Consider the following 27,512-nt stretch of genomic DNA (forward strand, 5'->3'; position numbering starts at 1 on the left):
ACAAACAAACAAATAACAAATTACCTTCCCATGAACCACAACTGAACTCTCATGAATACAATGTTGAAAATACAGTTGTCTGCTTCAGTCATCTACTCAGATGAAAAAAGTCACAGAAGCTGAAAAGTGAGCTAAAGAAGGCAACAGTCAAGTACAGATTAACAATCTGTAAAATGAACAATCAAGTTCACTCTATAGAGGGTAAGCCACCTGAAAAACACTGGCACTAACCTTGCCAGTCCAAAGGGCATACCTACTCTACAGAACACAAGGAAAATGGGGTAACACAGCGACTAGCACAAACACTTAAAACTTTTTTGGTCAACAACAACAAAATTAGAACTGCTTTGTTTAACTAGAATCTCACTTTAATGAATATTAGAATCCACTATAATAATCAAGAACTTAATGAGCAACTACAGGGCACCAGGCACTGTTCTACATATAAGTGAGCTCACATAAGTGAGCTAAACAAACAAAAACCTCAGTCCCTCGTGGCACCTGACATTATAGCAACAGGAGTCAGACATAAGTATCGGAGGTAAAAGGGAGAGCTGCTGGGCGGCGGGTCAGGAGCAGTGGGGCTTTCAGTATTAAACAAGATGGTCAAGGGCCTCCCTGAGCAAAGACCCGCCTGAACAAAGTGAGGACTCACCATGCAGGTGTCTAGCTAGGAAAAGAGTTTGCCAAGGACAACCATCTAGTGCGAAGGCCTTGGGGTCAGGCGCCTACCAGCTATGTTCCAGAAACAGTAGGGAGGTCTGGATGACCACCACAGAGCCGACAAGGGAGATGACAGATGAGATGACGTCAGAGTAGGCGAGGGGCCTGACTATGCCAGGCTTTGGTCTCACTCTGAGCAAAATGGGGACCTAGTGAGGAACTGGGAGTAGAAGAGCATCATCTGACTGACAGGCCCATTATCACCCAATGGGCCGCCCCTCAGCTCCGCATTCACCCTCCAACACTGACTGTAATAATGACTGGGGTGGGTAAGCGTTTTTCTTCACACTGAGCACAGTGCTGGCCTTTGACAGTAATGGGCGCTGACGGGCGCTGCAGGAAGCTCCCCTCCTGGCTCCTGTTCTTCTCTGGCCCCTGCCGCGTGGTGTGCAGGCGGACCACCTCCAGAGGGGCCCTGTCCCGGCACGCGTCCAGGGGGCCAGCCCCTCAGCCACCCGGGGCCTCGGTCACACACTACCTCCCACGAGGACACCATACACCTGAGGGGGCGGTTTCTTGCTTCCCCAGCCGCTGTGGACCAGCTCGAGCCCTGGCAACTCAGCAAACTTTTTCTCAACAAACAGGCCGCAACTGTACTGTCTCCAATGAGGGCTGAACCCCAGCCCTGGGGAAGGGACCCCCCTCCAAGCTGGCCCTTCCTTGGGGACTGCCTCTCAGTCCTGGACTATCCCGTAAAGTTCCTTTTACACCATTACAGTCGCCCTCCTATCATAACAGTTCTTTACATTAAACTTCCTCTTTTAAAACAACCACGAGGTTTCTGTCTCCTGAAGAGAACCAGACTTCCATACACAATTGCTATTGGGAGTGATTCCAAGACACGGAGCCACAAAAATGGGATTTAAGGATTGGTTTGGTCATGCCCTTGAGCTTGAGCGCTGTTGCTGAATTCCGTGTCAATGAGAAATGAGTTAGTAATTTATAGCAGGTATAGAATTAATTAATGAAGATATCATTTGCGGTTGACATGCCGCAAACTGAGGCACATAGCTGGGAAACCCAAGTGGCTGCTGCACTTGACCATAATGGCAGTAATGATGAAAATAAGGACTGTGGGATGGACTCCTTGGAGCACACTAGAGTATTTAAAGAGGGAAGAAAAGCTCAGGGCTAACTCCTAGTTGAGAGATTCCATACTATGGAACTAAAACAAACTCTAATTTTTTGTAGCCATAGAGATGATTTAGTTGGAAATCAAACACAAAATTTAATTTTCAAGATTGCTGAATTAAAACAATAGTTGAATTCAGAGTCTCTCCAAGTCTCTCCTAGGATATTCAGAACATATTAGTAAAGAATGGGACCCTCAAACTTAAAAATAGAGTCATCTGGTTGTAACCTACATGAAATGGACCGATTTAACCTCCCAGACCTTCTGAGCCTGCCTTACCCATAGAAGCAGATTCCCTTCCACTGTCAGTGGCACCTCGCCTTCAACTGCTTAAAATTCCAACGACAACCACTCAGGGCAGAAGCCATGAAAGGGGATGCTCACTCAGACACACTCAACCACTCCAGATGTCACCAGGCAAGTATATTACTGTGACCTAAAGAAAACAATTTACTATTCAATGCTCTGTCATTACCTAAATGGGAAGGGAATCTAAAAAAGATGAGATATGTGTATAACTGATTCACTCTGATGTACAGCAGAAACTAACAACATTGTAAAGCAACAATACTCCAATTAAAAAAAAAGCTTTTTTAAAGAAAAAATAGTTTATACACCAAAAGAATTGCAAGATTTTGCTGATAAACTAGCAGAAACCCATGGAACGTGTGTGGGAATGGATTCTAAAGGTTTTAGATCAACAAGAATAGAATATAATACTGTATCTGGTCTCATTAACTGATGTGTGCCCACTTTCTAGAATAGAGGTCAGCAAACTGCTTTTGTAAATAAAATTCTACTGGAACACAGTCATACCCTTCACTGTACCTGGCTTAAGGCTGTTTTCATGCTATAATGCAAAGTTGAGTAGTTTCGACAAAAACCACATAGCCCACCAAACTTAAAAACAACTATAATATATTGAGAAAAGTCTTCTGTCAAAACTATCTTAATTTTTTCTCAGTACTTACAGTTAAAAGTCTCAGTTACATGGAAAATCCTTATATTGGGTAACATGCATTAAACATTATGCATTTATTAATCTCTTTCACCCAGAATTGGTCAATATTTTAAAATATTTTATTTAAACAGCAAATAATATTTATTTTAAATGCTATCCCTGAAAGGGATTATAGTATTAGAATTCACTAAGATGGCTGCTGAGTGTTTTGGTTCCAAGATATAAACCTCCTGCAGCATGAAGCTGAGATAAAGTGGCCGCGAGCTGCCCAGCTGCAGGGAGTTTCTGATCAAGGAGAAACAGGCTCTGCTACTACGGGGGCAAAGAGGGGTGCAACTGGACCCTAGGGGACTCTCTGGGGCCTTAGTTCTTCTGTGCCCAACACTAAAGATTAATTTAAAATTACAGCAACCAAAAAACAGGGCAACTGAGCACTCAGACCCTTCAGAAATGAGGGTTTTGGTTACACCATCAGGAGAAGAAGCCAGAGGAGCTGAGGTTTCAAAAGGCACGAGATGTATGGGACAGGAAGTTAACAAAGGATGCCATATAAATCAACTATGACCTCATGACTAATTACAGACTCAAAATGCAGCAGCTTTGCACATGTTCTCTTTGCTTGTTTATAAGCATCTGTTTATCTGTATACATATAGTCAAGACTCACAACTCTGATGGTGTCTCAGAATTTGCCCACTGACTAAGGTTAATCTGTGAGCCCCTAAAATTCACCTGGAATCTCCAAACTAACATTCTGGGCCCCTGGCAGTCATTTGAGGACAGGTGTACATGTGGAATGGGGACACACTTGGGACACTTGAAGAGCATGTTCCGAGCTGAAGTCAAACAAGGTGATTCTCCTTCTTCCTGCATCAGCTCTCATGTTATAAACAAGTGTCCTCCATGGTTTTTACTTTCCTTCTTTTTCACTGATGTCACTGTTTAAAATGGCTCCCAAGCATAGTACTTCCCAATATTCCTAAAGGCAAGAGACTGTTTTTTATTCAAAAAAAATACGTTTGGGGAATTCCCTGGTGGTCCAGTGGTTAAGACTCTGAGCTTCCACTGTCAGGGACATGGGTTCAATCCCTGGTAGGGGAACTAAGATCCTGCAAGCTGCACGGCGCAAGCAAAACACTTTCAAGAAAAGAAAACATGTTTGTCAGATGAGCTTCATTCAGACATGAGTGATAACGCTGCTGGCCATGAATTCAATGTTAGTCAATTATATTAAACAAGATATTTTTAAACAGAAAGTCACACAAAACAAGGTTACATTTTGATCTGTTGACAAACTGGTAGTGACCTGAGGCCTTGCAGGATCCTAAGCCTGAATTTTCTCCCAGGTGCAGTGGTTCAATATTTGCTAATTCAACGTTCATAATGACATACGGAGTACAACTACCATGAATTGAGAATCGACTGTACTAACCGTATTTTCTCCAGTTTCCATTTTTATTTTATTTACAAGCTGTTGAAATTAACTTTACAATTTAGTTTTTATATGATTAAGTCCTGAACAGGACAGTGGTAATTAACACAGTCAGTAATGGACACAGTGACTGCTGAAAACGTATCTTCTCAACCAGGATACAGGTGAGCGTTTTTCATTTCCAAGAAGAGCTGCACCTCGTTAGGTAGAATACAGACTCTTTTTGTTGTTCTAAAGTTCAAATGCGTGTAGAAGGTGCATGTGGAAACTAAACAGCCACAGCATTTCTCTTTCACAATAAATATGACGTTAAGCTTTTCACTGTGCCAAGGAGGCACTGCAGGGAAAACAATCTCAACAGTCGTCACTCGAGAGGGTGGGAGACACGACTGGGGAGGAGCAGAAAGAAGTCTCTGGGGTGCTGAGAGGGCTCTAACCCTGACGGAGGCGAGGGTTACGCAAGCACATGCAGTTACCAAAACCCAGCAAATACACACTTTAAAATGGACGCTTTATTGTATATGAATTTTACCCCTGCAAAAAACAACTGCTAATGATATATATGTGAAAGTATTTACAGTATCACATGTATACTGATGCTATTTTGAAAATTATTTTTTCAAAAGGATTAACGGATAGAAAAATGCCCAGATGGATATGTATTAAAAACATGTGTAGTAATTACATTAATAGTAGAATTGAGGTGATAGGTACAGGGCTGTACACTATAAAATTGTTTCGTGTTTGATAATAAAATGTTGGAAAAGCATGCAATACAGTGTTAGGATGGAATGAATACACACAGAGCTCTGAGAGGGCCTCAAGCAGAGGCACCCAATGCCTACAGTTAAAACTAAATAAAATTTAAAATTCAATTTGTCAGTCTCACTAGTCACAGCATAAATGCCGCTTAGCTAATGGCGAGTGTGTGGGACAGCAAGGCTGATAGAGAACATTTCCCAGCATCACAGAAAGTTCTCCTGGACAGTGCTGGGGTCGGGGGGACACGGTGTTCCCTGAGGTCCCCCCTGAAGGACAGGTGGGAAGGATGGACCTGTGTAACAAGGCTAAAGAGGAAATCTAGCATTCCAAACACAAAGAACATCATATCTTTATAAAAGCCAAGAACTCAAGAGTAATGAGGCTTTCAGAGAACTCAAAGTCCAGTACTGGAGCCAGGTCTCCTCTCCACCATGCCTTCACTACTGAGTGGGTCTTTCTCACTACTTTCTCCGCTAGAAGATGCCAGTAAACAGCCAGAAGGGAAGAGGGAAATCAATCAAGTCCCAGTGACAGTAACTCAGGTAACATGATGCTGACTTGACCGTGGAGTAGTAGCAGTGGAAACAGAGAAAACAGACTGCAGAGAAAAAATACGAGAGAGGAAAAGACTACACGCAACTTATGTCAACTGTCTGGACACAGGGGTCAAGTGAAGAAAGAGATGGAGTCCAGGAAGACAGCCAGAGCAACTATTTGAACAACTGCCTGCCATTTCAATCATCAAAAGCTAGTGAATTCCTGATTTCATCTAATAGAACAAAAAGCCAAATGAAATACACTTTACCTTATTCTTTACCCTACCAAACAACAAAGTAGCTTTTCATATTCCCAGTCTGAATTTTCTGTGTTTCTGTGTAGTGTTTTATTACACCAGTTGCCTGCTGGAGCCCTCTAAATAATGAAGGAAGAAGGAAAAGAGAAGAGGAAACCTTAAATTGGGGGGGGGGGGGGGGGGGTCTCAAAAACTCAGGGTCCTAAAGCTATAATCCAAAGAGATAAAATGCACCCTTTTGTTGATAGCAGCACTATTCACAATAACTAAGACATGGAAACAATCTAAATTTCCATCAACAGATAAACAGAAAAAAGATGTGATACATATACACAATAGAATACTACTCAGCCATTAAAAAGAATGAAATAATGCTATTTGCAGTAACATGCATGGACCTAGAGATTATCAAACTAAGTGCAGTCAGTCAGAAAGACAAATACCATAGTACTTAAATGTGTAATCTAAAATATGACACAAATGAACTCATCTACTTCTACAAAAACAGACGCACAGGGAGAGAGAAAAGACTTGTAGTTGCCAAGGGGACAGATGGCCTGGAGCTCTGGGATCAGCAGGACCTTGGGAACGCCATTTTATATATAAAACGGACAAACCAAAAGGGCCACTGTGTAGCACAGATGACTATATTCAATATCCTGTGATAAACCATAAAAGGAAAGAATATGAAAAAGAATGTGTGTTTATACATGTATGTGTATGTATAACCAGAATGCTGGGCTGTGGAGCAGAAACGAATACAACACTGTAAATCAAGTATACGTCAACACGATAAATTAAAAGAAAAAACAAAACTCAGGGTCCTACAAAGTCCTATTTGTTTCAGGGCAATAATGTGAAAACATCTAACCTATTTACGAGTATGTGGATATAAGTTGGAGAAATCAGTTGGGGGTGTTCAGTGGACTAGGAAAGCATTGTTATTTTTCCCATTTAAAATGAAGACACAGACTCCTAACCTGTATCTTCAGAGAAATTCAGTATGCCATATAGATTTAGAAACTGATTATATTCAGAATGTGAGAGTCAACTGTAATGTCACCTAATTCCATATCACATCCAAAAATACAACCTGCTTTTTGTAATGAAGATTACAGAAATTAATGTTTTACTTAACAGATGTTACTGAACACTGTGTATAAAATTGCAGTCTTAACAGAAATGAATAAGGTAGTCTCCTCCTCAGAAAGCAATGAGAAAAATCCTACAGGCTTTAGCTTTATGAGAACTCCCTAGCCTACAGGGCAATCACTGACTCTGGAGAGAGGCTATTTTCCAGCATCATGCTGGAGTTTCCACCACATAGTATTTACAGAATATATGATGTGAACCGGGACTGCCTTCAAAATAATTTTGGGGAGGAGGATGAAAGTACGGATAAAATACATCCACCAGGTGTTGGTAATTTTTGAAGCGGGGTGACAGAACACAGCCATGAAATAAAAAGATGCTTGCTCCTTGGAAGAAAAGCTATGACCAACCTAGACAGCATTTTAAAAAGCAGAGACATTACTTTGCCCACAAAGGTCGGTCTGGTCAAAGCTATGGTTTTTCCAGTAGTCATGTATGGATGTGAGAGTTAAGACTATAAAGAAAGCTGAGTGCTGAAGAATTGACAATTTTGAACTGTGGTGTTGGAGAAGACTCTTGAGAGTCTCTTGAACTGCAAGGAGACCCAACCAGTCAATCCTAGAGGAAATCAGTCCTGAATATTCAATGGAAGGACTGATGCTGAAACTCCACTACTTTGGCCACCTGATGCAAAGAACTGACTCACTGGAAAAGACCCTGATGCTGGGAAAGACTGAAGGCAGGAGGAGAAGGGGACGGCAGAGGATGAGATGGTTGGATGGCATCACTGACTCGATGGCATGAGTTTGGATAATCTCCGGGAGTCGGTGATGGACGGGGAAGCCTGGTGTGCTGCAGTCCATGAGGTCACAAAGACTCGGACACGACTGAGTGACTAAACTGAACTGACAGGACACAGTGGTACATGATACTATTTTCTAAACTTTGGTGTATTTTTAAGATTTTCTAAGAACAAAATTTAACTTAAATCCTTTCAATGAAGAAATGACTTGCTGATAGAAATTACCTCTTACATTAAAAAAAAATTTTTTTAAGAAAGTGGTCCATAGTAAACAGAAAAAAAGAGTCACCTACTAAGCACATGAGCCTACCTCCCAATAGACTCAAATTCTAGAAATGACAAGATTTATTTAAGGAGATACATGCATAACCTCGCTGAGGGAAAAAAATTTCTTTTTTAAGAAAAAGAGGGCCATCTAAAAAACAGAAATTTTGGAAAAGTTCTCAAAACATAAAAGGGACAGGATGAGACTGGTGGGCAAAATCATATCCAAACACCTTCTCAGGAGAGGTATGCCATGGAGGTGGCTGCAGCTCTCTGGGGCACCCAAACTCTGAAACCATGGAAAGGAAGGAAGGGGTCCTAGAGACTTCTCAGCCTCCAGACAGGCAGTCAGCCTTCTCTCACAATCAGAATTCAAAGACGGGCAACAAGTAATTCTGAAAATCAAAGATGAGCGTAAAACCTATCCTTATGAAACCAATATCAAACAAGAGAATTAAGGAACCAAAATTGGGGGAGCAAATAGGAAAAAACATTCTAAAAATGAAGATAACTGACATCCTTACAGATCCACAGGATGCAACACACATTAAAAAACAGACCAAGCGTCCACGCACTGACTGCTCTAGCACTGGGGATGCAGTGGAGATAAAGATAGACAAGCAAGATCACTCCTGCCAGAGGAAAGGAAGCAGAGAGCTTAATATAGTGCTTAGGAGTCAAATAACTCCTCCCCGAGTTAAAACATAAAAGGCAGGAGAGCAGTCCTAAATGACAAAAAGCCTCCAGCATGCCAAAATATGATCAGGCAAGCAGTACAAAACAAGTGCAGAGGGCTTGGGTAAGACCAAGCTCTATGTTAAGACATCAGGAAGAAGCTCCCAGCGGCCAGGATGGGTCACACTTAGCCTTGAAGGCTATGGTAAGAAATCTGGGTTTTACTCCAAGAGCAAAGGGCCGTCACTGGATGGGTTTTCAGCAAGGAACTGACGATCTGATTCACATTTTAAAAAGATCACTTTGGCTGGCCGAGTGGAAAACAGATTAGAGGCCGGCAAGAATGGAAAGAACTGTGGTGGCGTGAACCACGGACACCACCTGCATTAGAGTAAACGTGTTCAGATTTCATTTATGCTTTAAAAAAGAGGATACAGTATGTACTTTCGGTTTAGTTTTTTCCTCTGGTAACAATGTATTCATGTCCTTATACAATAAAAAGAAAATAAACTGGGCAATGTGTTTTGTTAAAGATGTACTGATTATCACTTGAAATTGAAAACTTTTAGAGAATATTTGTTAACACTAAAGACATATTTTATAATTAAGCAGAGAGTTAAGTCAAGAAAGAAGAGCAAAATAACCCTGTCTCAAATGTTTTTATTAGACTGTAGTTCAAAGGTATAGCATTATAATCAGACACTGCAGGGAATATTTTAGATGATATAGACTCTAAAACTTAAAGCAGTCCTTATCTTTCATACACACTAAAATATTTATAAACGAAATGATGTCATGTAAAATGTTCCAAAATAATCCACAGGTACAGATGAAATAAGATTGGTCATGGGTTAATTGTTAACACGGGGAGGGGAGTACAGGGAGGTTCATAATATCATTCCCCACCTTGGTAAATGTAGAAAATTTCACACAGTAAGGTTTTACTTTAAATCTTTGTGGGCTTCCCTGATAGCTCAGTTGGTAGAGAATCCAACTGCAATGCAGGAGACCCCAGTTTTTTATTCCTGGGTTGGGAAGAGCCCCTGGAGAAGGGACAGGCTGCCCACTCCAGCATTCCTGGGCTTCCCTGGTGGCTCAGCTGGTAAAGAATCCGCCTGCAGTGCGGGAGACCTGGGTTCGATCCCTGGGTTGAGAAGATCCCCTGGAGAAGGGAACAGCTACCCATTCCTGGCCCGGGGAATTCTATTGACTATAGTCCATGGGGTCGCAAAGACTCAGACTCGACTGAGCAACTTTCACTTACTTAAATCTTTTTAAGGGATGCTGTTGCTACTGCTGATAAGTCACTTCAGTTGTGTCCAACTCTGTGCTACTCCAAAGACAGCAGCCCACCAGGCTCCCCCGCCCCTGGGATTCTCCAGGCAAGAACACTGGAGTGGGTTGCCATTTCCTTCTCCAGTGCATGAAAGTAAAAAATGAAAGTGAAGTCACTCAGTCGTGTCCGACTCTTAGTGACCCCATGGACTGCAGCCTACCAGGCTCCTCCGTCCATGGGATTTTCCAGGCAAGAGTACTGGAGTAGGTTGCCATTGCCTTCTGCATTTTACGGGATAGGGGTAGGGAAATTAAAACAATTAAAGGCAGTTCATTTCGATTTTTTAAAGGTAAATTCTAATATAAACTCTACCTCCACATAAACATTTACAGTTCCTAGTATAAAGTTTAAAAGACTGTGCATCACATGTAGAAATATGTGTACAGAAAGCATGTTAAAATGACACCAGAGAATAAACTAGGGATCCAGTAAGAATGGTGAAAATGCTGTATGTGAACTCTCTAACCATCCAGTCAATTACAGCTGGTAAAATTAATTTCAAAGGCAAGCTGATAGATTTATCTATGTGCTCACAACACGTAAAGGAAGCAGTCTTACAATTATCAAGAGGATTTCAAACATCTCCCATTTAATTTTCTCAAAGGAACAATCAGATCAATCTACTCAGTAAAGGATTTCAGATTGCTGGAGGAAGTAAGAAATTTGGATATGAGATAAACCATTAGTCACAGTACTTTTCTTATCCAGTCGTGAAAGTGTCTAACAGGAAAGATGTTAACACAGAAGGAAATTAAGAAATTAAAAAAACATGCTGAATACTTTCAGAACATCTATTTCACTTAATTTTCACAACCAACCTAGAAAGTAAACATCTTTCATACTTTGAAAACTCAGGAATCTAAGGCTTAGAGAAGTCACGCAAGCTGCCTGAAGACTCATGGTAACTGTCAGAACACGACTCAATTCCAAAGCCTAGCTTTATCTGCAGCACAGCTCAGAAACCTTTCCCCCATATAAACCCGGCTCTCTCTCCATAGTTGCTCAGCCTTGCCTGCTTCCCTCACCCAAGCCATCATTTAATGGAACATTTTAACCACAATCTGTTCCAGTCTCACAGGCAGACCCTGAGGTCTAGTGGGAGCCAAGAGTACCTGTGCATGGTACTTTGAACCATTTATTCCAGAGGCCTCGGGCCACACATTCTACAGAGAGCCACCGCAGTTCCCTGCTGCAGCAGCGCTTGCAGGAGGCTGGGCCGAACCAGCACAGCCACGCCTCCCCACAGCACCCCGGAGGGTGCCTCGGCCACCTGCCGCGACAGCCGAGTGCCCCCCACGGGTGGGCCCAAGTGACCACCAGGACTCCGGGGCCGCCATCAACTGCCAGGCCCACCCGGGGCTCCGTGCCCCCTGCATCTCCCTGGCCGTGTCTTGACGCTTTGATCCTGACAGTGTGGCTGTGAAGGATATGCCAGATATCTTCTTCAGCAGTCTCATGAGGACAGCGAATATGATGAGACACTGATGAAGCTACAAACCAACAAGGCGGCTGAATCTCAAATTCTTCAGGGTACCAAGAAACTAAACCAGGAGGACTCGGAGAGCAAGCCGGCTGAACACAACAGAACATGTGTTACTCCTGAAAAACACCTCAGGGAACTGCACCAACTGGTTACTGACTAAACAATACCCACTTGGGTGACTTCACTGAGACTCATTACCTGAATGAGCAGATGAAATCCAAAGACCTGGGTGACCACGACACCAGCGTGCATAAGACGGGGGCCCGCGAATCTGTCATGGCAGAGGATCCCCCTGACAAGCACACCCCGAGGGACAGCGACACTGAGAGCCGAGCCCCAGGCTGGCTTCCCACAGCCACAGGGTCACTTTCTTGGTCACTGAATCCATGCATGCAAGTTGGGGTTACCGTGAACTTTTCTGTAAGTTGGACCAAAACATCCACCCAGGCTCTTTCATTTGCACTAGTCCTTCAAGTAAAACGACAAGGTGTCCCTCCAAAGAGTTATGTATACTGTCACCCCAGAGGTCGAGTTCCTCTCCAAACTAAGCTTCTCTTGCCTTCTATGACTGAAAGCAGTATCCAGCATTTCTCTGTGCCTTTTACCTAAAACTCAGATCCTTATTATGTTACTATTTTATCCAACATCACTTTCATCTAATAATGTAATAAGTAAATACCACTTCCTCTATAAAAATGTCAGTCTTCCAGCTGCTGCTGCTGCTAAGTCGCTTCAGTCGTGTCCGACTCTGTGAGACCCCACAGAAGGCAGCCCACCAGGCTCTGCCGTCCCTGGGATTCTCCAGGCAAGAACACTGGAGTGGGTTGCCATTTCCTTCTCCAATGCATGAAAGTGAAAAGGGAAAGTGAAGTCGCTCAGTCGTGTCCAACTCTTCAGTGACCCCATGGGCTGCAGCCCACCAGGCTCCTCCGTCCATGGGGTTTTCCAGGCAAGAACACTGGAGTGGGGTGCCAGTGCCTTCTCATCAGTCTTCCAGGGAGAATTAATTACTATTCACCTAGTGCACCTTGGTCACCTTTCCATAACAATACTTGCCACAGTGCGTAAATGGTGGCTGTGTAGCCCCTTTTTCCCCCCAAAAAAGAGAGCATGCCTCCTAACTGCTATCTTTACCCACCTTCCTCCAAGTCCAGCCCCTGCTATGGCCAGAGAAATCCTCCCAAAATGCATTCCTAATAACAATTCTGCAGTGTTTGCACAGTGCTGGCGAGATTCAGCCCAAGTCCCTTCAGATCTAAAGGCAAAGAGGATCCTGCATGATCTGGTCCCTCATCTGGGTCCAGCCTCATCATCCGTCACTCTCAAACGGTAAAGAATCTGCCTGCAGTGGGGGAGACCTAGGTTCAATCCCTGCGTCAGGAAGATCCCCTGGAGTAGGGAATGGCAACCCACTCCAGTATTCTTGACTGGAGAATTCCATGGACAGAGGAACCTGGTGGGCTACAGTCCAAGGGGTCGCAAAGAGTCGGACATGACTGAGTGACTGATGCACACAAACAGCGCAGGGAACAGGCGGACGTCCCTGAACATGCCAGGTCTCATGCTGCGTCCCTTTAAACTTGCTGTTCCACAGCAACGCCTTCCCCACTTGCCCCCTGGAAAAGTTCCCCTCCTCCATCAGGATTCTGGTTCCTCTGTGAAACTTTCCCTAAGTACCTCGGTGAGAAGGCGGCACGGCTCCTCCTACACTCCTGCTTCACCGTGCATCCCTCCACTCCCAAGCACAGGACTTCACTCGGCAATCCCCCAGCCTCAATAAAGCTGACCTGCAGAGCCGGCTGCCAAGGCCCAAACCTGACCAAACGCAAGCCTGAGAGAAGGAACCGTCTTTTCTTCTTTATACACCACCGAGTTCAGGACCGTGCACAAAGTGGGTACTCAATATTTATTGAATGAATGTAACTAAATTCCTTCTTTCTTAAATGTGTTATATATAGTTCACCAATATAATAGAATCTAAGATACACAGTAACAATTATAAAAATCAAACCCACCAAAGATTCATACAGACACTAATATCTTTCTTTAAAGACTGTAAATGCGGCTGCTTTTGCAGTATCTCAACTGTGTATTTTAAGCCATGGATACTTTTTATTCCTTTGCCACATCCTGGGAGACAGTGACAGTGAGAGAGGCCTCCTACTTCTGAGAGAGAAGACAACCAAACATCTTGCTGTCTCCTGGGCAGCATTAAACAAACAGCTTTCTCCACAGACAAGCGTCAGCCAGAGGTCAGCCAAATACACGGCACGGACCGGGGAAAAGGTGAAGCAGCCAAGTCTTTCACTAAAGTTATAACAGTATTAGGTTCTGTCATATTTTTACAGAGCAAAAACTGAACAATTTTAAGAAACAAAGTTGAGGGCTTAAAACGTATGATGTGCTGAGAGTCACAATCAAGACTGGAACAACCAGACTGAAAAAGTCAAGAACAAAAGCTCAGAGAGGCTAAGGCTCAAGCCAAGGCCAGGTGGCAGAAGGGAAGCAAGCCGGGGGGGGCCTGTTCAGGCTAGAGCACCTAAGAGTGTCAGGGAGGGAGAGAACTTTAAGATCATTCTAAAACCGAACACAAAACAGGGGGAAAAGAACAGAATACGGGGGAAAGAAAATACTGTCTGTAAAAGGTCCTATCTAAATCCAAGATCAAAGCAAGATGGGGCAGAGAAAGAAGTCTCAAGACAGAAACACAGAAAACAGTGGAATCTGGCTCTTCTCGAAAGAGCAGGAAGTTCATTATCTTCATAATTCCACAGCCAAGTAAGGACCAATGACAAAACAGTTTTAATAAAAATACACTGAGCTGGAACCTCTAGACCTTGCCAGCACCTCTTTCCAATCACCCTAACCTAAAAACTGTTTTAGTATTCAAAGCCAAAGTTCCCAGGTGGTACTAGTGGTAAAGAATCCACCTGCCAATACAGGGGACAGCAGAGACACGGGTTCGATCCCTGGGGTGGGAAGATCCCCTGGAGGAGGAAATGACAACCTGCTCCAGTATTCTGCTACAGTCCATGGTGTTGCGAAGAGTCGGACACAAATGAGCACATGTGCGCAAGCACACGTGAGTGCTGAGTTATGTAGCAAGTACATAGGAACTGTGTCTGCCCCAAAATCTTCCTGGGTAAACTAGGAAAATAAGATCTATTGTAACCACGTTTGCTCAATTTCAATGCAGTTTAGTCTTCGCTTCAGTTAAATGTGAAAGCATATATGTTGTGATGGGTTTCCTTTTTCAATAAATTTTAACTTGGAAAATCAGTTTAGAAGGGTTCATGTAAAAAAAAAAAGTTAGAACAGTCAACCTCACTCATCCATTTTGAAAATATTTATTGCAAATCTACTTCATGTCAACATAGTTTAGGTATAGAGATAAGAGCACCTTCCATAAGGCTTATATTCTAGAGAGGCAGATAGACAAGAAATACAAATCAAGTAATTGAGGACAACATTAAGTTTTATGTAGAAAACACAAAAAGGCAAAGGGAAATTACTAACTGACCTAGAGCATGATTCTTAAATAGTATGTCAGGGCTGAAATATGAATGCTCATTTGGAAAGATGTTCTCTGAAACCTTCAGAGTACAGGAACAACAAAAATAAAGACACCTACATCAAAAATGAGCTGGGCATTTGGAAGTCAAGTTGATGTGGTAAGAGCCCAGTGAAGGAGAAGATTAAGATGAAAAAAGATACAAGTAAATAGGAGTCAGATAGGTAAGGTTTTGCAGACTCTACTGTGTTGAGAAGAGAACAGATGATATAGCAAGAGAGACTACCAAGGACTCTCTGAAGTTCTGCTCTCAAAAGAAACAATGATACCGTTCAGTAGCTAAAGCGACACATAACATCAAAGCCCAGTTTAAGAGGGAAACACTATAGCAGGCTGGAGTGCTGATGTCAATGACCCAGTAGAAGAAGAAAGTGATGATACAGGAGAAAAACAGTAACTGTAGAAGCAGTATTTTCAGATGATGAGAGGAAATGGAATCCAGGGCTTAAGAATAAAATTTGATATTGCCAAGAAGAGGGATTTTTTTTTTTAATCATTAATGTTAAGAAAAGTAGCAGAATGGGTACAGATGCAGGTAGGCTACTAAATTCAGAGGTAGAAAGAAGAAACTGCCCTGTGACGACTTTCATTTTCTCGATAAAGACAAAGTCTAAAACAGCAGACCCCAACCTTTTTAGCACCAGGGACAAGTTTCCTAGAAGACAATTTTTCCACAGATAAGGTTGGGGAGGAGAGATAGTTTCAGGATGATTCAAGCACACCACATTTATCGTGTACTTTATTTCTAGTATCATTACATCGGCTTCACTTCAGATCAACAGGCATGAGATCTGGAGGCTGGGGACCCCTGATCACAAAGAATGAGAAAGAGGGACTTTCCTGGTGGTCCAGTGGCTAAGACTGTAAGTTCCCAATGCAGAGGATCTGGGTTCAATCCCTGGTCAGGGAACTAGATCTGACATGCCACAACTAAGACCTTGTGCAGCCAAAAACAAAGAATGAGGAAGAAAAGGAGGATTTCAATTGGAGATTTACAGAAAGAAGAAAAGGTTTGAGACACTGACTTTCAAGAATAGACACACTAGGGAATTGTAGGAATGTTAGCAGTACTCAGTATGCATTGGAAATAGAGACTATATGCTTAAAATGAGACCTGTCAGCAAGGTTATCTTCATTTTCTCCATCCATGATCAGCTCTGAGGTTCAACAAACCAGTTGGCCAGGTTGGATTTAAATCAGTTCAAATTTTGCCAAGTGAATAAAACCAAAGATTACACAGACAAGAAAATTAAAGGGTGCTTCCAGTGGACTGACTACAAGACGGATCACAAAATCCACATTGAGCAAGTAACAAGAGAACACAGATGTTTCACAAAACATGTGTTATATCCCCAAGTTGTCTATAAATGCAAAGACCAAAACCAAGAGTTCTATACTGCATGTATCTCACCTATAAAGAACACTATGGTGAAGCCTCTGCTAACCAATTAAATGAGTCTTCTCCATATTCTAGAATTCTGAATAACTGAGATTCATCAGATTTTTAAAACTTATCTTCAAAAATTTTAAAAGCAGCATCCCAAAGATCTTGAAAAATCAATTTATGGTTGACATCATGTTTTGTTCTTAAGAGCAGGTGACTGTGTTCCCATGATATTTCCATACAAACAAAGATTAATAACCGGACAATAATCAAAGGAACACTATGGCAACAGAAATTAAACTTAACCACAATTCATTAACTTCATATGGAAAAGTAAAGCCTATTGACTATTGGCCATTCCATCTCAGCACAACTCCCCCCATCCCACAGAAACTAAACTACTCCATTTCTGGGCACTTGCTCAGTAAGTGCTAACTAGTCAAGTGAATTGGGACCTAGACACTACTACTAAATAATAGCCTATATCACTAAATGAATTTAAAATAATTTTCTAGAAGCTCCCTGATAGTCTGCTAGAATACTTAGTTTACAGGAGTTCCCCCTTATCCTCAGGGAATACATTCCAAAATCCCCGTGGATATCAAAACCACAGACAGTACTGAACCCTATATACACATTTAGGGCTTCCCTGATAGCTCAGTTGGTAAAGAATCCACCCGCAATGCAAGAGACCCTGGTTTGATTACTGAGTAGGGAAGATCCCCTGGAGAAGGGATAGGCTACCCACTCCAATGTTCTTTGACTTCCCTTGTGGCTCAGCTGGTAAAGAATCTGCCCACAATGCAGGAGACCTGAGTTCAAGCCCTGGGTTGGGAAGATCCCCTGGAGAAGGGAAAGGCTACCCACTTCAGTATCCTGGCCTAGAGAATTCCATGCAATGAGTCAGACATGACTGAGTGCGACTTTCACACACACACTATATACACATTATATTTTCCTATTCATACGCACTTATGATAAGGCTGATTTATAAATCAGACACAGAGATCAACAACAGTAAAATAGAACAATTAGAGGAATATACTATAATAAGATGTGAATGTGGTGCCCTCTTCTCAAAATATCTTATTGTACAAATGTAATGTCTTTGCCATCTTACCTGAGCACTTATCACAGACTGTGACCACAACTTCTGTAGTCTGAGGTGCAAGAGTCAAAAGAGCACAAGTTCCTTTTTCCTTTTGCACAATTTCACAGATAGGAGACTGATTCTCACCACAGATCTTAGCAAGCTAGCATACAGTTTTGTTTTGTTTTCTTTCCTCACTAAGACAGAGAGTTTTTTCACGTAAAGGAAGCAGTTTACAGCTTCTCTTGGCATATCCACTCACAATTGTCAGCATCACTAGGTTTACACTTTAGGGCCATTATTAAGTAAAAGAAGGGTTACCTGAACACAACCCTTGCAACAGTGCTGATAATCCAGATGGCTACTAACTGACAGGCTGGATACAGGGGACAAAGAGATGATTCATGGCCAGAGCAAGACTGCGTGAGATTTCATCATGCTCTTCAGAAAGGTTTGCAATTTAAAACTTATGAATTGTTTATTTTGGGAATTTCCCATTTAATATTTTCACACCACAGTTTACCACAAGTAACCGAAACCAAGAAAAGAGAAACCACAGGTAAGGGGTAGGGAGTATACAAATTACTGAAAGTCCTTTGCTTTTGCTATTTTACTTATTATCTTCATATTTAAATAATGTCAAGAAAATCCTAGCGAGCACAGTTCATATAAAAAGTATCACCATCTTTTGTAACTATTCTTTTCCCAGTGTCCAAAGTTTATGGTTTTGTCAGGCCAGTTCACTGAAATAAAGATAAATTGAGTTCAGAAAGAATGTTAAGGAAAAAAGAGATAAAAGAAGGTTTGGTTCCCAGGTTATGTTCCCACTTAAATCACCAAATAGAACACACCATTAGCAGAGAATTAAAATAGTTTCCTTATCTGTAACATAAGAATACCAAAGTAGACACTACAAAAGTTTTCCTTCTGCTCCAAAAATTCTATTCCTAAACTAGTGCCTCAGACTTCTTTCTTTCAAAGGCCTTTTTGAAAAGGGGTGCTAAAAGATTTAACATTTCAATTCATGAGCCTATTAAATAGCTTACTTCTCTGAATTACAATTAACAGAAAAGCCTAGGAAAAAAAATATTTTTAAATCAGACAAAACTAGGCCCCCTAAGCTAATTATTGGGGACACTGCAATACAACTCTTTGTTTCATATTCACTCTTCTCACACCTGTTCTGTTTCTTCTGCCTCCAAGCCTTGGGCCCAAGAGTGGAATCACGCAGTCCTAAATGCCTCCAGAAAGACTTAGGTTAGAAAACTCAGACACACAGCTTACTTGGGAAAACTGGAGCTAACAGCTTGCTGTCAAAGTTTCTTTCCTATCTTTATATCTCCATCAAATAAAACAGATATCTGATTTACACAACAGATACCTAATTTATCTCCACTGCATAACTTATTATACCAGTGATTCTTTTTTAGATATTCAAAATTTCAGGTCCCACCTAGACTTACTGAATCAAGGACTTTGGGAGTGAGGCTCAGCACTGTGTTTAAAAAGGAATCCAGGTGACCACACACTCAAGCTTGAGAACCACTGTATTAAAGATGTCAGGAAATCCTCTTCCTGTTCATTACTGCTGGTGGCAAACACAAACAGAAAGGCTGAATTTTCTCAGCTGCCACTACTTACAAGTGCTTGGGCCCACAGGATACCCTCAGCCACTTAACTTCTGTCTCCAATTCACAAGCAAGATGAACTTCAGAGTCAAATAATGTGAGTTCAACTTATGTCTCTTAGAGTTAACAGCTATGTGACCTTACCCAAGTTAAACTCTTGGAGCCTCAGTTTCCTCATCTGTAGAGTAGAAACAACACCTTGTACCTCCATGAATAGGAGAGAGCTTACAGAAGGTGCCCAGGAGAGTGCCAGGCACCGTCAATAAGTTTAAGAACTTTTTCCTTTCTTCTCTACCACCTGGACCAAGTCCTGGCTATTTCACACAGACAATACCCCAAAGAAGACAGCACTTTGGCACCCCTCTGTGAAATGTCACCGATGCGTTCCACATTGGGTGAAGAGTTCTCGGGTGAGGTTTTCCTTCTGGAAAATGCCATAAGACAGACATGAAGTGTTAAAGTCCTACAGAATCATATACAGAACAGTGATTCTAAAAAGGCAGCCTATAAGCCACTGGAAAAGGCAAATCTTACAAAAGTGAATACCTATGTAACTTAAAAAAATAACTCAAATTACGCAGAACATAGGCAACTTTCTCTTCAAAGTGAAGTATCAGTTCATCAGGTGTGTCCAACTCTGCGACCCCATGGACTGTAGCCCACCAAGCTTTTCTGTCCATGGAATTCTCCAGGCCAGGACACTGGAGTGGGTTGCCATTCTCTTCTCCAGGGGATCTTCCTGACCCAGGGATCGAACCCAGGTCTCCCCCACTACAGGTGGATTCTTTACCATCCGAGCCACCAAGGAAGCCCAACTTTCTCTTAACTGGCCAAAATTAATTAATGCTAACTAGACATTAGTACTACACTTCATAGGGCAAGAGATATTTAACATTAAAATACGTAAAGGAAGTGGAATACATGACTTATATTAAAGGTCATGGTCCAGGCATTCCAATTCCAATTCTATAGATTTTTCTGGGGCAGCCTCACTGCCAAATTCTCTGTTCCAATGTTGCCATGCCACATATTCTGGTTTCTGATTTAAAAAAATATATATATATGGTCCTCCGGAACGCACTCCCCCCCCAAAAAAAAAAAAATGCTGCCATGAATGAGATCTAAAAATTGGAGAGTATTACTCTTTTTTATAAGTTGATAAGCTGAAAGGGATTTTACCAGAAACAATTCCTGCGTTCAGCTCCTCACTCCCTCTAATATGAAATCCAATATTAAACTGTTTAATTTGACCTCCGTGACTATTAGCCGGTTCACGGGGCTGGAAACAGCTGAGTGCACGAGATAACGTCACTGTACTCGAATATTTCGCGGGGTAACCACGCTTGGAGCATCAGATCAATGGGCACTCGCGGCTTTCGCTCCTGCCTGCTGACAACTAAGACGGGACAACCCTCGGTTTCCTGTTAAGAGCAGCCAACATGCCAAACTGTAGGACTTAAGTGAAAATTAGCGTTCGTATCTTCTTAAAAGTGGATGCCCAACCCCCACACCCCCACCCCCACGGAACTCGTAAAAGGAAAAGTTGAGTGACTCCAGACTGGAAACTGTAAAGCCACAAACTTTTAAGAGCCTTGCCCGCCGGGAGCTTGCATTTCAGCAGCGGCTCCGTAACGCACCAAGCTAACAACTTCGAGACACAACCCAGAGCGGAGTGGGGTGACGGTTACTCACTTCTACCATCCAACACGACACTGTCCCCTCCAGCCCCCGAAACTCCAAAGCCAAAGAAGCCTCCCCTCGGGCCACCTTTACAGCCTCCTCCCAGCACCGCTGACACGGAGCCCCCGGCGCCGAGCGAGGGTCCCAGGCGAGGCCGGGACCGGACAGCCGCCCGTGTCTCCGCGCCCCAGGACTCCCCAGAAGTCGCCGCCCCGCTTCCCGCCGACCCCACCGGCCCGGCTCCTCAGTGCTAACCCGCCGCTCCCTGCACCTCTCCCCCAGACAAACCCGGAACCGGGCGCCGGCCCCCGCCCTGAGGCGGGCTCAGGCCCAGGCCGGGCCGCGGAGTCTCCGGCTCCCGGCCCGGCCGCCCCGAGACGCTCGGCGGGGAGGCGCCGGGAGGCCTGGCCGCCCCTCCACCCCCAACCCTAGCCGGGGCGCGCCTCCTCCGGGCCGGGGCGGGACGCGACTCACCTTCGTACTGCAGGTCCACCAGGACCAACAGGAAGGGGAACACCGAGCCCAGCCGGCTGCTCACAGAGCCGGGGGCCACCATGTCCGAGAGCGCGGGCGCTGAGGAGGAGCAAAGCTGCGGGGCCCACTAGCCCCCCGCCGCGGCGCTCAGGCTGCAGCTGCGGCCGCCCGCCCGCCCGCCGGCCGTCCGCTCTTGCTCAGGCCTAAGGCGGCTGGCGCCCAGAGGAAGGAGGCGGCGGCGGCGGCGGCGGGCGGGGCCACAGCTACGCCACGCCCCCAGCGCCGCCGCGGCCCAATCGCCTCCTCCCTGGCTGCACTCCTACTGGGCTCGCCGGGATCGTGGTTCGCGCTGATAGGCCGCGGGGGCCGCCGCCCCGCCCCGTCTCTGATAGGATAACGTGGAAGCACGAGACGAGGCTGCGTCCGCTGGTGGCGGAGCTGTCAGGAGCTCCAAACCGCCGCGGCCGGCCGGAGGGGAGGCGGCCGGGGGAGGCTTGTCTGGCGGCCGCCGAGTCCGCATGCGCAGGCCGCCCAACTCTTTTTGGGTCGGCCCCCCGCGTGCGCGCCAGCTCGGCTAGAAGGAGAAGGTTGTCAGCAGTCCGAGGTTTTCCGGTGTGTTGTTTGGAGAGAGAGAGAGTGGGGAAGCCGCCGCGTCCGGGATGAGAAGCCAGACCTGGAACCAGGAAGTCTGCGGAGCTGGATCGCGGAACAGGACGAGTCGCAGAGCCTGCTGTCCTCCCTCTGAGCGTCTCGGAACCCATACGGACCGAACCCTGAGGAGGGCTCGAGAAGCGATCAGGAGAACCCGGAGCGCAGTAAAGTAGGGTTAACCGATGGAGCCGGGAGCTTTTCAGGCACAATGAAATACTTTAGGGTCTTAAGGCAGGTCAAGTGAGAATGGCATGGAAGCTTGGGACCCAACCCCCGACCGTGCAGGGGACCAGCGTGTCCAGAAAAGAGCAGGTCTGGAAGATTTTGTGCAAAAGAAACCTAGGAAGCACAGCAGCTAAGAGAGCAAAGGGCTGTTGAGAGTACAGCCGACGTCAACTATAAGGGGGGAAAAAAGAAAGAGCTGTTAGGACTGGATCTTGTACCTTGTGCTCATCAGATGAAACTTAAGAGAGACATGAACAAGATAAAAGTTCAAGTTACGCAGTCTAGGCGTTAAACTTGGTCACATCCACTTCCTCTGGCATCCCCAACACAAAGCACACTATACACCAGTGATGCTTCCCATTGGGTGAGACAGTAATGCCTTTCTGTGTTAAGCGTTGTCGAGTGTAAAGTTATTACTTTACCAGATTACATTTGCTTCCTCGGTGGTACTGTACACTTTAGAACTCATGACTGATAAATAGCATAGTGAATTCGTGATTTCCTAAAAAATACACTCAGAAGGCTAAAAAGCTTTCTAAGCTTTTATTCCGGAGGGCACTAATGCAAAGGAAATGGTTTGCAGAAAGGAAAAACAAGCCAAAAACACAGTCCCTTAGTAGTTGTGGTGGAAAGCAATACAATATAATGTTAACAGGAGAGGATTCAAATCCACGAAATTTAGCTGCACACCACACCTCTTATCTAAAGCTATCTTCATCTGTAAAGTGGGTATGACACCGATAGCCTCAATGGTTTGTTCTGAGGTTTCATGAAGGGGGTACAAATTTTTCTGAATTATAAAGTATTATGTGGGCTTCCCAGGTGGGGCTAGTGGTAGAGAACCAGCCTGCCAATGCAGGAGATGTAAGAGACGCTGGTTTGATCCCTAGGTGAGGAAGATCACCTGCAGGCGGGCATAGCAACCCACTCCAGTATTCTTGCCTGGAGAATCCCTTGGACAGAAGAGCCTGGCAGGCTAAGGTCCATAGGGTCACAAAGAGTCAGACACAACTGAAGGGACTTAGCACACATACATGCAAACAAGTGTTATTAATACTTCTAACAAGAGTGAGATCATGAGACTCCTCTTTGGAATTTTTTTTAAATTTTTGTTTCGTCCTTTCCCTTATAGGGCTTCCCTGGCGGCTCAGATAGTAAAGAATCTGCCACAATGCAGGATACCCGGGTTCAATCTCTGGGTTGGGAAGATCTAGAGAAGAGAATGGCTACCCACTCCAGTATTCTTGCCTGGAGAATTCCATGGGAAAGAGGAGCCTGGCAGGCTACAGTCCATGGGGTTGCAGAGAATCGGGCATGACTGGGCAACTAACACCTTCACTTCACTTTTTCTTATCGGCCATGACAAGGCAGTGTTAGTGAAAAACAGCAGATGATTTTAGTGTCCACAAGTAGTTAGTGGATAAAGTACTGGAAAGTTATCTGGATAAAGAACTGTGGCCAAGGCAGCTAACAAAATGTTGAACATAATGAGGAAAGAGTTTTGTAAGCAGATAATTTGTTGTTGTTGTTTAGTCGCTCAGTCGTGTCTGAATCTTTGCCTTCCCATTAACTGTAGCTCACCAGGCTCCTCTGTCCATGGAATTTTCCAAGCAAGAATACTGGAGCAGGTTGCCATTTCCTTCTCCAGGGGATCTTCCCAACTCAGAGATTGAACCGAAGTTTCCTACGTGGCAGGCAAATTCTTTACCACTGAGCCACCATGGGGAGCCCGAACAAATAATACTACACCATGAATTATCACCAGAATGCTGCCTGTCTATGATTTTGATCTTAAGGAAGAGCAGTGCTAAAGAAATTGTAAGAGTAGAAATTAAAAATGATTAAGGAGAGGATAGACCTTGTGCTATGGATAATAAAAACAAGAGCCTTCAATGTTCAGTGATTTTAAAAATTCACTGATCAACTTGCATATCAGTGAAGCCTGAAGTCTTAAAACTAAGATTTACCAAAAAAAAAAAACCAAAAAACTAAGATTTACAAAGTATCCCATGGAAGAGATAACTTTACAACAAAGAAAGGAAACATTATTTTAGACTGCAGTTAGTGTCCAGGGCTAAAATTATCTTTATGTATAAAATGTTTAGGAATGTTTTCTCCAGTGCTCATCTGGGCATGGTTTTCACCTGATCACCTCTGCCAATAAAACCAAAGTAATCCAGTGATTGTAAAGAAAATTATAAATATTGTTTGCATTTATCAACATGTATGCAGTCCTTTTTAAAATTAAACACCCTACTGTAATTAATAGCACCTATTCACTATGATAGTAAAAGATTTAAAATAATAGTAGAATATTTAAATTGTGGTATATGCAAAACCACCAATATTATATAATTGTAATATATAAAAATATATTGATTTGTGTTTACTGACCAGTAAAATAATATTGGCAAAGAGGAATGGACAGATCTAGAACACAGTTTCTGGAGGTAAAGAAGATAAGATTTGCTGATGGATTAGCTATGGGGAGAAATAAATGGTTCAAAAGCAAGTATGATACTTACAACATCTTTTTGCACCAAATTAAAAACAAAATAGGCAGCATTGTAATTCGCATAATGAATGCTGTAGTATACATCCTTCTACATTTATCTTTATGAACTTGAGCTTTCATTTCTATCAAAGGGATTTCTAAACATGGGCTTACTTTGTCAAAGACTGCACATTTAATATTTTCCTTAAAAGTCAGGGTAATTTGTATTCCTAACAACTATTTATGTCCCCACATACCATCACCAAATATAACCTATTTCCATAGTTTACCAACCTGATGGTAAAACATTACCGGTCTAAGTTTACTACTTCTTTGCAGCAATTTAAAGACTCTGATCCAACTTCAGTGTTCTCATGTAGAAATTTGGCTTTAAAGCCAGTCCTCAGTCTGTTTGACCACCTTCTTTTTTTTTTTTTTTTTACTTTTTAAATTAATTTATTCCTTTAGGAAGATTCACAATTGGAAAGACAGGAGAATGATCAGTTGCCTAATGCACATCATTAATGGAAAGTAGGTATCTGAAGAGTATTAATACTTAAGACCATGAACTTCTTCCTCAGATTTTTCATCCCACCCCTGTGTGCCCCATCCAACGGATGACAGCTGGGCCACAGCGGGACCCCCCAGGAAGAATCCTGACTGTGTACTCTGCTATCCAGAAGCAGTGAGCCAGGCCTCTGAAACATTCCTTTTCTGCATGAAAGACCTCCTCGTCTATTGTAGAAAAATGTTGCAACCTTGCCACAAGCGATGGCAGGAGAAGTATCTTCAAGCTGACCTCAGAGCAAGAAGCCAGTTCTACTCTCAAGACATCAGTCCTTCTGCAGCCCCCTCACCAAGTCACACACACTACAGTCATGGAAAGGGCTCTGATACAGATCAAGTCCAGAGGAAGAGCCTGGGGTCTAATCCCATGGCTACCCCTGTGAAACTGAAAATCACAAGATGGGATAGTAAGGAACCCCTAACATACAGGGCACTTTCAGAGGCATGGCAGGGATGGGCCGTACAATCTGTCTGGGAAGAAGGGAGCTGCTGTGACACCACAGTCCTGATGGGGTAAAAGAGATGGTCACAGGACCTGCACAGACATGTGAGATAATATAGGACATCTGGAACATGATAAGTACACACCATAAATGCAGATTATTATGCAAGTAAAACTTAAAATGGCATTCTTAATCCTGTTTGTCCAGTCATAACGGACCTATGATCACATTCACGCATCACATCTCAGCTGGACAGCCAGTCACCAGCTTTGTGAAGCCCAAACATGTTGCTGTAAAAGGGCTCTACCCATGTGAGCAAACGTCTCCCCTCACCCTGCTAAGTCCAGGAAGCAATAAAACGAAAACTACCAAAGAGAAGAGACAGGGTCAGTTACTGTACTTAGCTCCAGCTATATAACAGAAGTAGCCCCTGGCACCAATTTCAAGAAAAAAAATAAAAAATACAGTTTAAATATTCTAATTTCAAAATGTTGACATTCTGCTTTCCTAAGGCACAGTTAAGAGGCTCCAGAGAAAAACTGGCAACGCTGAGGGGTGCGCCCTGGAAACGACGGGTCTGTGTCTCTGTGCAGTGACAGGGAGGTGTCACTCCAAGGCCGCCAGCTGCTCAATGGCACAGCGGACTTTCTTTGCAGTTTCTTCAAATTCTTTCTGCTTACTGTTGGTTTCCTTTGCGATTTTGTTCTTGGTTCTTTCTTTATCCAGTTTCAAAAATTCACTGAGGGTTAATTCTTCAAACTGCTTCTTGATAGAAAGGAAAGCACAACCAGATGAATGCTTTTTATGTTCTTCTATAGGGTCGTCATCTGGTTCCCAGCCTTCCAACTCCTTGAAGCAGAAGAAACACTGAGCCAAGTCGGGCTCGTTCTCAGTGGGGCAGTGGATGAAGCCTGCCGCGGCCATCCGCTCCGGGGTGCAAGCGCAGCCCTCTAAGAAGGGCCAGTTCTTAAACGTGGAGACGCGGTGGTCCTTGAGGTAGAGCTGCCAGGCCGGGGGCAACAACTGGGCACCCATCCCGCCGCCGCCGAGCGGTGCTGCGATTCAAATCCCGACCACCTTCTTTTATGTTGTTACTAGGCTTCTGGCCACATCAACCTGTCTCCTTCATCACATCATCATTTCTCTCTTTATTGACCTTCCTCCTTCGTCCTATAAGGATCTTTGTAATTAATTATTTAGAATCCTTCCGGATAATCCAAGATATTCTCTGCCTACAACAGCCTCTATTTACTCACATGCGTGCAATCCCTTTTGCCATAAAATACAACGTTACCGGGGATTCAAAACGTAGATATCTTTGGGGGGGAACACTATTCAACTTAACGTGATACCTCCTGAAGTGGGGGGGGCAGGGTGGGGGAGGGAGTAAGACCTGAACTCCCCTCTTCCTTGAATGTGGACTGACTAACTTTTAAAGACTAGGGTGGAGAAACGCAAACAGTACCTTGGCCAGGTGGTCAAAGTAAATATTACTAATGTGAGGCTATAGGTATTCTGTATACTCCTGATTCAAGGTCATGGGCAGGGTACTTCACCTCTGTGATATTCCTTCCATTCTATAATCTAGTGTAAATATGAAAAAAAAAATCACCTAAAAGAAAATCAAGGGACAGTCTTTAAAATACCTGATCAGTACTCCTCAAAACTTAACAGACAGGAGGACACTAAGGAGACATGATGACTAAAAGGTGCTATCTTAAACCAGATCCAGAAATAGAAAATGGATATTACTGGGAAAACTGCTGAAATCCACATAAAGTTTCAAGTGTAGTTAATAGTAATGGACCATTATTAACTCCCTTAATTTTGACAAATGTACCATGATTATAT

General features: G+C 43.6%; 2 protein-coding genes across 2 annotated transcripts in view; both read right to left on the reverse strand.

Moving 5' to 3' along the window:
* The window catches only part of DNAJC3 (DnaJ heat shock protein family (Hsp40) member C3), a 57,541-nt gene extending 36,053 nt beyond the window's left edge, over window positions 1–21,488 (reverse strand). Inside the window, exon 1 of the mRNA XM_070471500.1 lies at window positions 21,282–21,488. Within this exon, the coding sequence (XP_070327601.1) occupies window positions 21,282–21,363 (82 nt within the window). The 5' untranslated portion in view covers window positions 21,364–21,488. The remainder of the gene's footprint in view (window positions 1–21,281) is intronic.
* Window positions 21,489–26,123: 4,635 nt separating this feature from the next.
* On the reverse strand, window positions 26,124–26,728 carry LOC139036324 (baculoviral IAP repeat-containing protein 5). The gene has a single exon (XM_070471501.1). It carries the CDS (start codon window positions 26,694–26,696, stop codon window positions 26,268–26,270), a length of 429 nt encoding a protein of 142 aa, XP_070327602.1. The 5' UTR covers window positions 26,697–26,728; the 3' UTR covers window positions 26,124–26,267.
* Between the last annotated feature and the right edge of the window lie 784 nt (window positions 26,729–27,512).

Source organism: Odocoileus virginianus, chromosome 8, assembly GCF_023699985.2.
Source record: "Odocoileus virginianus isolate 20LAN1187 ecotype Illinois chromosome 8, Ovbor_1.2, whole genome shotgun sequence".
Taxonomy (NCBI): domain Eukaryota; kingdom Metazoa; phylum Chordata; class Mammalia; order Artiodactyla; family Cervidae; genus Odocoileus; species Odocoileus virginianus.